Genomic DNA, 12,068 nt, shown 5'->3' on the forward strand with positions numbered 1-12,068 from the left:
GACCTGATCCAAACCCCCCGAGACCTGATCCAGACCCACTGAGACCTGATCCAGACCCACTGAGACCTGATCCAGACCCACTGAGACCTGATCCAGACCCACTGAGACCTGATCCAGACCCACTGAGACCTGATCCAGACCCTCAGACCTGATCCAGACCCCCCGAAACCTGATCCAGACCTGATCCAAACCCCTGAGACCTGATCCAGACCCACTGAGACCTGATCCAGACCCACTGAGACCTGATCCAGACCCTCAGACCTGATCCAGACCCCCCGAAACCTGATCCAGACCTGATCCAGACCCCTGAGACCTGATCCAGACCCCCAAAAACTGATACAGACCTGATCCAGACCCCCGAGACCTGATCTAGACGCCCCGAGACCTGATCCAGACCTGATCCAGACCCACTGAGACCTGATCCAGACCCCCAAAAACTGATACAGACCTGATCCAGACCCCCAAAAACTGATACAGACCTGATCCAGACCTCCGAGACCTTATCCAGACCCCCCGAGACCTGATCCAGCCCCCTGAAACCTGATCCAGACACCCTGAAACCTGATCCAGACCCGTCAGACCTGACCCAGACCCCCCCAGACCTGACCCAGACCCGGTCCCCCCAGACAGGCTCCTCCAGAGCAGGAACCGGCCCGGTGACCTGCCCGTGTAGAGGTCATTGATCTGCCCCGGCGCCAGGCGTTTGTCCTTGTCAGGATCCTTCTCCCACAACCGTGTCAGATTAACCTGCAGCCTCTCACCACTTTACACTTATTAAAAGTGCGTGTGACCGACCGCACACCCAGTAAAGGTGACCTGAGAGTCCTGTGAGTCCTGCGGCCTGCGTGCCCAGCTGCACTAGGAAGGGCGTGTGTGTGTGTGTGTGTGTGTGTGTGTGTGCGTGCGTGTGTATCAGCTGAAGCCGGGCCTTCGCAGCCTAATAATAAAATTACAAAGACTTTGCTCTTTGTTTGTCACCTCTGAGATTTATTGCTTTTTCGGACACACGCCGAAACCTGCTGTTTCTGCTGTTGGTCCGACATCAGGTGAAGACACCGCCCCCCCCAGCTGAACCTGATAGCTGAAAACTTCAGCCGGTTGTTTTGGTGCAAACAATCACAGGAGCTTAAAGTGTATTCAACACAAAAGGTTTTCCCAAGCTCTCTCTGGACCTTGGGATCGTGTGTTCAGACCCAGGCTGTTGAAACGTTTCTGCTGCTCAGATCTGAAACTACGTGAAGATGATTAATCAGTTACCCGTCTGGGCCTGTCTCGCTCCACAAAGCTGCAACCTTGAGAAGTGATTGTTGTTTTTTCCTTTTGTGGCTGTGCAGACTGTTCCTTTTTCTTTTTTCAAGGTGAGAGAAGAAGTCATTTCTTTTTTCTTTTTTTTTTTTTTTTACAAGGCACTCTTTTTGATCGTCTCTTTCACTTTTGGTTTCACTTGATAAAAGTCTGCTCAGTCGTTACAGACAGCAAAGACAAAATCACTGGTTTTACTGGGTGCTTTCCCACATTAAATCGTGGGGTGAAAGTGAAAGTCCAATCACATGTGGCTGGCTGTGCAGCCGTAGATGTGTGTAGGAACCCGGCATTTGTAACTTTTCTGTCCACTCTTTATCTTTCCAGATGCCATTTGCAGCCGACAAACTATATAATGGTTATTTACGGCGGAAGATGCCGACCATCGTCAGCAAGGTGAAAGTGAGAGAGATCATGATCCATCTGCCCTGCCTGACGGGCCACGACAGGGTAGGTGTCATAAGGCCTGAGGTGCAGAAATGTAAGGGAAATGTTATGAGTATTCTCATATATACAGATATGACCATCTGTATACAGGACTGTCTCAGAAAATTTGAATATTGTGATAAAGTTCTTTATTTTCTGTAATGCAATTACAAAAACAAAAATGTCATACATTCTGGATTCATTACAAATCAACTGAAATATTGCAAGCCTTTTATTATTTTAATATTGCTGATCATGGCTTACAGCTTAAGAAAACTCCAATATCCTATCTCAAAAAATTAGAATATTCTGGGAATCTTAATCTTAAACTGTAAGCCATAATCAGCAATATTAAAATAATAAAAGGCTTGCAATATTTCAGTTGATTTGTAATGAATCCAGAATGTATGACATTTTTGCATATTCTAATTTTCTGAGACAGTCCTGTATGTGAGAATACTCTAAAACCTTACTGATGTGACATTAGAACTAAGCTCTCAAATGTTTCATACTGTTTATGCTTTAGCAGCTCCCCCTGAACCTTTTACTGTAACACTATAGTACAAAGATTTATTGTGTAGATGTAGTAACATCCTGCAGAGCAAACTCCATTCAAGTAAATAACCCTCAACTACTAACCTCCTCATCAAATGCGCTGGAGAGCCGGTTTTGGTGAGAGCTACGTCTCCATGTAAATTGCTTGTTCCACGTTAATTCTGATGTACAGTTCCTAGTTTTCTTTTTATCTTTTATTAATTTCCTCGATACCGATACTACTGCAAATCTTTGCTATGACTACTCCTTAACTGTGTGTTGTATTGCCGTGTCTTTCCTTTCTCCGTATTTGTAGGACACTATCGAGGCGAAGCGAGAAACCTGCGGTAACTATGACGGCATGGTGCTCCTCCTGGATTGTCTGAAGAGGAGAGAGAACTGGCCGGAGCAGTTCATCGAGGCCCTGGAGGCGTGTGAGCAGACGGCCATCGCTGCAGAGATCAGAGCGGAGTACAGCGCTCTGAAGGGGGGAGCCAGTAAGTCACTTAATAACTCACCATTAGCCGTGTGCACAGTTTAATGTTTCGCCTGGTTTTGCCATTGAGGCATTTACAGTTGGGCTGACTCAAAGTGATCCATCCTAACTAGGATTAGCAGTAGGGATGGGCGGTATGGACTAAAAAATGTATCACGATAATTTCTGGCATTTATCCCGATAACGATAAAAATGACGATAAAAAAATACCAATTCAACTCCACCTTTGTAACTATAAATCTATCACCACATTCAGTCTTTGGAGCCCCCAAAACACTAAATGCTACTAAACTACACCAATTAAATTGAATTAATAAAAAACAATTAAACTAGTAGACCTGTTTTTACCGTGAGATGACAAATTCTTACCGTGGAGAATTTTTTTGACGGTATATTTAAAGGAGCTTGAGGCTCCTTTTAAGAAATGAGAGTCTCTAGCGCCACCCTTCACCACGACGGCCGTTGGGGTTACTGCAGCCAACAGTGAAGCCGGCACGGGAGAACGGGGAGAACGTGCATGCAGCGTCATGTGACGTCACATCCCCAGCCCAGCGCGGGAAATTCGGGACCGAATTGCAGCACATTTTGCAGCACACAGCCTGTTCAAGGCAAAGGAGAGATACACTAGAGAGTTCATTCTTTTGGGTTTGGAACGCTTCATCTGACATTATAACTAGAAAACTTAAAACGTATACGGATTTTTTTCATAAATCCTGCCACAATCCTGCCTCATGCTCCTTTAACGGTAAAATATTGCCCATTCCTAATTAGCAGGATTAGGCCAGCCCTCTTCCAGATGTAAAAGCACCTAGATTAGTCTGAGACCAAACGCATGAACAGTTTGACTCCACTGGCGCTTCCCATCCTGCGCTCTGCTCGTCAGTCACGTGGAGAGGATGTGTAAAGCTCTGTGCAGAAAGGTTACCTGGTAATTTCAGGGTATTTTTGGCTCCGAGCTGATGTCAGATATACGTCATGAGGGCTGATGTTTCTGGGCCAGTCAGTAATGAGTATAAGCTCGTATGTGCAGCTGTAGAAAACTGCCATCCTTGACAGATAACTCACAACTCTGCAGATGCTGAGGAGGAGCAGATACTGTCTTGACCTCAATAAACTAAATCTCCTCTGTTGGCACAAGACGGTGCAGTTTCTGCTGCCTACATGTACTGTACAGGACTGTCTCAGAAAATTAGAATATTGTGATTTTTCTGTAATGCAATTACAAAAACAAAAATGTCATACATTCTGGATTCATTACAAATCAACTGAAATATTGCAAGCCTTTTATTTTAATATTGCTGATCATGGTTTACAGCTTAAGAAAACTCAAATATCCTATTTTTGATTTGAATATTTGAATATTCTGGGAATCTTAATCTTAAAATGTAAACCATAATCAGCAATATTAAAATAATAAAAGGCTTGCAATATTTCAGTTGATTTGTAATGAATCCAGAATGTATGACATTTTTGTTTTTTTAATTGCATTACAGAAAATAAAGAACTTTATCACAATATTCTAATTTTCTGAGACAGTCCTGTATGTTTATTTCAGTCTGTTTCCAGCCCTCATTGGACATTAATATTGTATATATAATGTCCAATGATATATATATATATATATATATATATATATATATATATATATATATATTCGTTCCAAAAAGAACCCGTGATAGGTGAAATCTGTGAAGTAGTAACCTTTAATTTTCTTACACTTATTATACAAGGCTTCAAATTGCGGAGATCAGCCCCACTCCAACGCGACCCGATTAATTGGATTTGAACGGGAGAAAATGAAAAAGGATTATGAAAAAAAATACACTAAGTACAGTAGGACAGATAGTGACTGGCGCATATTTCACTGCTCTTCTGATGCTGCTGCATCCTGACTTGCTCTGTAGTGTCTTTTTCTTCTAAATCCCGCAGTGTAGGTGTGTTTCTTCCAGAGAAGAACATAGTTATGGGTTGTTGTTGTCGCTCTTTTTTCTTCTGGGCAAAAAGATTCTTATAAACCGACATGCTACCATGGATTATATCTGAGAACGGTAATGAACGATTTATCAAAGGGTCCCGTTCTTGAGCTGCTGCTGAAGCTCATTGGCCGTTCTCAGCATTGTTGCTAAGCAACCAACGTTATTGACACAGGAAGTGAAGAAGCGGGGAGAATGTTTAGCCAATCAGAATGCAGAACACGATGCAAATCCGTGAAGCAGCAAGACGTGAAAGGTGAACCACGTTATATCCAGGGATTACTTTATTACATATTAATAGATCTGAATGATATTTTACTACCTGCACGAGCTGATGCAGGGAATAACCGGCCTCTTTTAGCCGGTACTTTGAACCGGAGTGCTTGAACTGCTGTTTTACTTCAGACACTTCAGTAAATGAGTTAATGATGAACGGATTTCTCTGTAGTTTAACGGTCAGCTGGTTCTTCAGGGTTTTTCTCAGAGTCATTTGTCGTCATCCCAGATTGAAATATCCCCACTGCTTGTTTGGTTCCAGGTTCCGGTGCCGGCTCTCCTCCCACCACGGTGGTCAGAGCCCACGTTCACCCGGCTCCGGCTGCAGCGGCCGCCCCTCCCGAAGCCCCTGCAGGGCCAGATGCTCAGGTGGCAGCTCCGCTGGAACCCCCCACGCAGCAGCAGGCCCATCAGGACACACCTGAGCCGGAGCCGGAGCCTGCAGCTCCGTCTCCACCGTCAACACCTCCTCCGTCCCCCGAGGTCCCGCACGCTCAGGTGACCGATACCCCGCCGCCGCAGACAGAGGTCAACTCTCACCCAGAGCCAGAGGAGAACACGGAGTCGGATATCCAAGATGTTTCTGGAAACACAAGTGACAACGGGAGTTCTGGAGGCGAAGAGGAAGCTGCCAGCGTTGTGAGCGCCCCCCCAACAGCAGCTGCCACGAACCCCGAGCCGCCTCAGGGTCCAGCTCCTCCTCAGACGGGCTCAGACATGGCAGACGGATCCTCCCTTCCAACGATGACCCCGGAGAACCGCCCGGTCCAGGATACGGCCCCTCCGGTCCACAAAACCACCGCCCCGGTCTCACAGGCGGGGGGGACTCCTGCACCTCCGGCTCCACAGGTAAATGCCTCTGCTTGTTTGCTGTAAATAACTGTTAAGGTGACCAGGAGTGTCTGAGATTTAGCTTGAATAACTACTGATATAATTATAACGGTGTCAGAGTTGGTGTTTGGTTCTGCTTTAACTGTTTATTGTTTATTGTTGGCTTTGTCTCGAACACAACAAAACCCAATCAAATTAAAAGCATCAAAATATAAAAAAAGCTAAAGAATTTAAGAGTCTCATTCAAAAATAAAAAACACAGCAAAACAATGTGTTCGAGAGGGAACAGGAGGAAGCAGAATGCTTATTTAGTCCTGTCCCTTCCTCACTATATCATATCATATATAACCTATACAAATTTAAAAAAAATAATTATTAACTGTGATTTAATTGATAAACCTGCAGCATCCCATAAAGGTGTGGCACTGATCAGTTTAACCAGAGGAGTTAGTTTACTTTTTGTGTTTCTGAGCAAGGTGTGTTGTGTTGAACTGGTTCCCCGATTCATAACAACATGTACACAATACACAATGTGTACGGTTTATATATACAGGACTGTCTCAGAAAATTTGAATATTGTGATAAAGTTCTTTATTTCCCGTAATGCAATTTAAAAAAAAAAAAAAAAAAAAAAAAAACGTCATACATTCTGGATTCATTACAAATCAACTGAAATATTGCAAGCCTTTTATTATTTTAATATTGCTGATCATGGCTTACAGCTTAAGAAAACTCAAATATCCTATCTCAAAAAATTAGAATATTCTGGGAATCTTAATCTTAAACTGTAAACCATAATCAGCAATATTAAAATAATAAAAGGCTTGCAATATTTCAGTTTATTTGTTTATTTAATAACGATCCCCATTAGTCTTCACCATGGGAAGACTATTCTTCCTGGCGTCCACACATAGACATACAAAAGATTACAATAATCACAACTCAAAAAGGGTGAAAAACATTCACTAGAATTCCTAAAATAATAAATTGAAGCAAAAATAAAAGATTAAGTAACCAACCAAAACCATCCACATCCTAAGTAACAATATTTGCTACTATCACCAGATCTGTATCCACTTTTGTACAGAATAGTTTGCAACGACTTTATAATTTATAATATACTTATACTACTATACTATATATACTCATAGCCTACAGTAATTTAGAATATATTTACTATTACATTTATAATATAATTACAATTTGCAAAATAATCACAATATATACCTAAACCGATCTTGTTGATTTGTAATGAATACAGAATGTATGACATTTTTGTTTTTTTAATTGCATTACAGAAAATAAAGAACTTTATCACAATATTCAAATTTTCTGAGACAGTCCTGTACATTTAGATTCTTATTCCAAGCCAGTTCTATAAGTCCAGACTTTATCCTTTGAGATGTGGCAGCATCCAGATAGTCAAAGAAAGGCTCCCAAATCCGGTAGAATGAAAAGGGTTTGTCCCTCAGGGCGGAGGAGAAGCTTCAAACGGGATGACATTTGTCACAGTTAGCAGCCATTGAGATAAAGTGGGAGCTTTATCGGAGATCCACACAACCAGAATGCATTTTCAAGCACAGTGCAACAGAATATGTAGAAGATCTTTGTTACTGAATTCAGCTGGAAGCTCATCCTCTAATCCCAATAGGCAAGTCCTTGCGCCAACCTGTAAAGGGCACTTAAAAATGTTATGAAACTGTGAAATAATTGTAGACCAAAATTGCTGAATGTGAGGACAACTCCATAGACAATGAAAGTGTGAACCTACATTGGCTTGACATTTAATACAAGCATCGGAAAGGTTTGGGTTCATTCTCTGCTCGGCCTGAGGGCTGATATAGATCCTATGCAAAATCTTAAATTGTCTTTCCCATATTGAATTGGATGCAAGAACACTAGTGGACCGGCTAAACAATGTTTAGCATCTTTGCTTACAGTCGACCGTTCCACCTCTGCTGCTGCGATACTTGGAATAAAACATGAATGCTCAGTCTCTGGATGTGACAAAGCCTTGTTGTTTAATTCCATAAATACTTTATTCACAAATTCATAATTATCACACTAAGACTTGTAAAAAAAAGTTTGAATTGTCTGACTGTTTCTCAGAATTTTGAGACTAAACCAACAGAAACCACCACAACAAAAACCTGCAGTGCTGTAAAAGCTTCATTCCCAACTGCCTGTCCATCATCGTTATCCCAAATCAAGTTATATAAAGATGTAAAGTGATAGTAAAATGCTTAACAGGCAGCAGTTGTCTCTGAGTATTCAGCTTCATTACTGGTGTTTTCTTAGCTTCGAGTCACATTTACATATATTGATTGAAGTTTTTATTTACGTGTCATGCACATGAAGTGCCCAGCCCGAGTGGGCTTACAAGACACCAAAAAAAGAAAAAGAAACATAAAGCAAATGAAAGCCAGACAACAGGCCCTGTACCAATTAAAAATATAAACAATCCTGACGCTTTATCAAGGCTTCAGAAACAAAATGAGCCAACTTAAAAACAACAAGTTAAACAACCTGTCCATTCTATCATCGTCAGAGCACCAGAACATTTCTGGGTTTTTAACAGACATTTCAGTAAATAATGGAGTTCTCAGTTCATCATACAGAGGGCAATATAACAGAAAATGTGATTCACTTTCCACTTCGTTAAGTTCACATAATTCACACAACCTTTCCTCTTCAGGAATGTTTTTAAATCTGACGACTTCAAGATTCAGGGGAAGGATTCCTGTTCTCAGCTGAGCCATTAAAGACCTTTGATTTCTTGTTAGGTTTGCTTTAACATAAGGTTCAGGGCCATAATTGTGCTTGATTTGGATGTATGTTTGTAATTTGGGCTTAAACATCATTTACCATATTTTCTGGACTATAAGCCGCACCTGCATACAGCATAAGCCGCATCCGCTCTAATTAAAAAAAAATATATATATATGCAAGCCGCAGATATTTATGTTGTTAGATTAGATATTTACTACATGTACAGAAGGATTTTGAACTGTAAATGATGTACATGTTGTACCTAAATAGATCCTTTCCTAACAGTGTCTTTTAACACGGCAGCAACTTTGCTGATTAAAACGGGACAGAACCAAGAGAAAATAACCGGTATTTATTTATCTGTTTGAAATCTGCTTCTACCTACTTCTATCTGCTAAAGAAGAAGTAGCATATTCTTCTTTGCATTTATTTTGTCTTAGTTTTGATTCTAATTCCGGTTAGAGCGCCCCGAGTGGTGGAAGAAAAATCCACATTATAGCCGCACCTTTGTATAAGATGCATGGTTGAAAACCTATGAAAAAAGTAGCGGCTTATAGTCCAGAAAATATGGTAATCATTTTTAAACAGCATTCCTGTGCCTCTTCAAACTGAATTGTCACTAACCTCGTGAGACCTGCCCCCTGCTGTAGCCTGGGTGGCAGTTCTCACGAGGTTAGAGGCGACAACAGGAACAAACTCGGAACAACAAATCAGAGATGGATGGATGTAACGAGAGAGAAGGCATTTCTGCTAAAAAAGCAAAGAAATGTATGTGACGTATATGACAAGATGTACATTAAAATCTGATTATCTGCAGGTCGCTGAGCAGGCAGCTCCAGCCCCTGCCGACGACGATGACGACGTGTTACTGAGCAAGCCGGGCGTGCTCTTGAGCGTCCTGCCGCCCGATGGCCCCAACGCTACGATGGAGGACTCCACCGTGCTGGTGCAGCCCTACTCCGGCGACAGCGGGCGCCTGGAAATCAGCGAGTCTGCTTCCGACGCAGTCACCGTGACCTCCGTCCCCGCCTGCTCGGCCGCCGCGGCGGTACCGCCGGCGTGCCAGGAGAACGGCCTCGCTCCCGACCACAACCAGCCTGAAGAAAACCACTACGAGTCCCCGAGCATGGGGGTGCTGGAGAACGTGGTGCACGTGTCCGAGATGCCCTCCATCCTCAACCTCGACGGTCAGGATACTTCACCACACGTGGAGATCATGAATGGAGAAACGGCCAAGGATCAGCTGTCGAGTTTAAACGGCCCTGGGAAGGAGCGCTGCGTCCCGTCTGAGCCTGCAGCCGCGGAGAACGAAGACCCTCAGACCAGCATCACCCAGCCAAACACAAAATACATCCTCACTGCTGCAGGAGTGGGCGCCTGTGCCCTGCTGTTCGCATGGAAGTTTAAGAAATAAGGCTTTTTAAAATATCTTAAATCAAAGAAAATATTAGAGTTTAAGAATCGTGGCTGAGGATACGAAGGATGTGGTGCACCGCACCAGAACGGCACGAGTCAGACGTTTAATAATTACGTACGGTAATAAGAGCTGCCTCGCCAGACCTTTAATCAAGTCTTTAATCACACATTTGTTATCAAGGCTGACTGTATTTTATCTTTCTACTGTTGAGTGAGTTGTAGTCGGGGCATTTGATGTAAGTCGGTTTGAATCTCAGGTTATTTATGCACTTGCTGCAAATGTGGGATTTGTGAAGGAACAGAGTGGATGTGAATCGATGGGTGTTTGCAGGTTTTCTCATGTGATGAGCAGGATACGACTGTTGTCATCCAGTGGACGTAGAAGGATCCGAATGGATTTTTATATTGATGCAGATTGTGATAGCAGGAGCACCAAAAGCTTATCTTACTCTTTCTAATCTCTTCCTGTCGACACTGGGAACGCGGACTGTAAATTATGGCTTGTGCAATTTATATTTATGTGTACATATGCATAAATACTCTATTTGAGTATTTAATTACTTATTGGGGGAAGCTCATGTGTATTAAATCATGATATAATAGAGTTTTAGCAGTCAAAGAATCAGTTCCATCATGGAAAACTGTTTGAATATATATTTTTCATACTACAGACCAGTGGCTGCCAAATGAAGTATGACATGGAGATATATATATATATATATATATATATATATATATATATATATATATATATATATATAACCTCATGATCATTATAGGGCTCATGATATCTGTCCCCTGTCATCATTTATTGTATATTTAATTGGATTGGGGGGGATTTTTGTCAGTAAATTTTTTCCTTTATTTTTAGTGTTTGGAAATGTTATTGTAAATGTAAAATATAATATAAAAATTAATGATATATTTAAAAAAAAAAATATATATATATATATATATATATATATATATATTGCTGGACTTGAACCGTTGGAAATGAGCGTTTAGCTCAGCCTGTCAGGGCTTTTCCTTTGGCCCAGTGGTCTGGTGTGCTTTCTGCCTTCTGCATCAAATGATTCGGCAATTTATCTTCTAATAGTTTTTCTCATTTAAGTAGGTACTGTTGAAATGTGTGAGGATGTACGAGGTGTGAGATGTTATTTTAAATACCATTGTTTATATGTGTTATATAGTTAAATGTAGGATGTTTTCTCATTCCAAGAGTGTGGATGAGCTTCATATATTATAGTTGTAACTTTAAAACAGAGGAAGTTATAATCCTGGTTAAATTTTAACTGAATATTATGCAATGTCCTTAACTATACACTCCTGCGTTCGAACCAATAAAAATGGAAACCACAGACCTCAGAGCGAATTTAACAGACTATTATTAATCTGCTATTCCCCACATGTGAATGATTTTATCACAATGGACCAGCAGGAATGGTATTTGGGTGTTGGTGTTGATTTGGTGACAAATATTCTGAATATAAGGCATGTCTGAATGTAAAAACTTTAGGTTTATAGTTTAGTTTATAGTTGTATTTGGATCCCCATTAGCTACAGCAAAACTGCAGCTATTCTTCCTGGGGTCTGACACATAATACACAGTACATTACAACAAAAATTAAAAGCAAACCTAAAGAGGTTGCCAAGGTACAGTTATTATAATAGCTTGACTCAGTTTAAAGGCCCAGCTTTGTCTATGATGGCTCACCAGATGACTGGAGTTTAAAGAAAATATTATTACTAGGAATGTGGGCGGCTAAATGTAGGAAGCTCAACTAATGCAAATTGCAAAATTAATCATTTTCGAAAGTATGAAAGGATTTCCTATTTTTCTGAAAAAGTTGTTATATCTGTGTTTTAATCTTATCATTTTTAAACCCCATTTGTGAAGATAATTGCAATATATTTCCAAAGATGACTTGGGGGGAGGTTGCATAGCACCTGCGTACAAGTATGTAATATAGATCAAAAAGATATAATTTCACCGTCTTTTAAAATGCATTATCTTTTCAATCAATCATTTATCATTGAGATTCATT

General features: G+C 41.2%; 1 protein-coding gene across 1 annotated transcript; it reads left to right on the forward strand.

Annotated features, from left to right (window-relative positions):
- Nucleotides 1-1,263: 1,263 nt before the first annotated feature.
- Nucleotides 1,264-10,354, forward strand: mavs (mitochondrial antiviral signaling protein). Its single transcript, XM_061744293.1, has 5 exons — nucleotides 1,264-1,358; nucleotides 1,630-1,752; nucleotides 2,579-2,759; nucleotides 5,270-5,856; nucleotides 9,425-10,354. The coding sequence occupies exons 2-5, from the start codon at nucleotides 1,630-1,632 to the stop codon at nucleotides 10,019-10,021; spliced, it is 1,488 nt and encodes a 495-aa protein (XP_061600277.1). The 5' UTR covers nucleotides 1,264-1,358; the 3' UTR covers nucleotides 10,022-10,354.
- Nucleotides 10,355-12,068: the final 1,714 nt, after the last annotated feature.

The sequence above is a fragment of the Cololabis saira genome, chromosome 16 (assembly GCF_033807715.1).
Source record: "Cololabis saira isolate AMF1-May2022 chromosome 16, fColSai1.1, whole genome shotgun sequence".
NCBI classification, from domain to species: Eukaryota; Metazoa; Chordata; class Actinopteri; order Beloniformes; family Belonidae; genus Cololabis; species Cololabis saira.

Excerpts from the sequence above, each read along its gene's own strand:
- mavs (XM_061744293.1), top strand. The coding sequence starts at position 1,630 with ATGCCATTTGCAGCCGACAAACTATATAATGGTTATTTACGGCGGAAG. Across the intron at positions 1,753-2,578 it reads GCCTGACGGGCCACGACAGG|GACACTATCGAGGCGAAGCG; the intron begins GTAGGTGTCATA and ends CCGTATTTGTAG. Across the intron at positions 5,857-9,424 it reads CTGCACCTCCGGCTCCACAG|GTCGCTGAGCAGGCAGCTCC; the intron begins GTAAATGCCTCT and ends GATTATCTGCAG.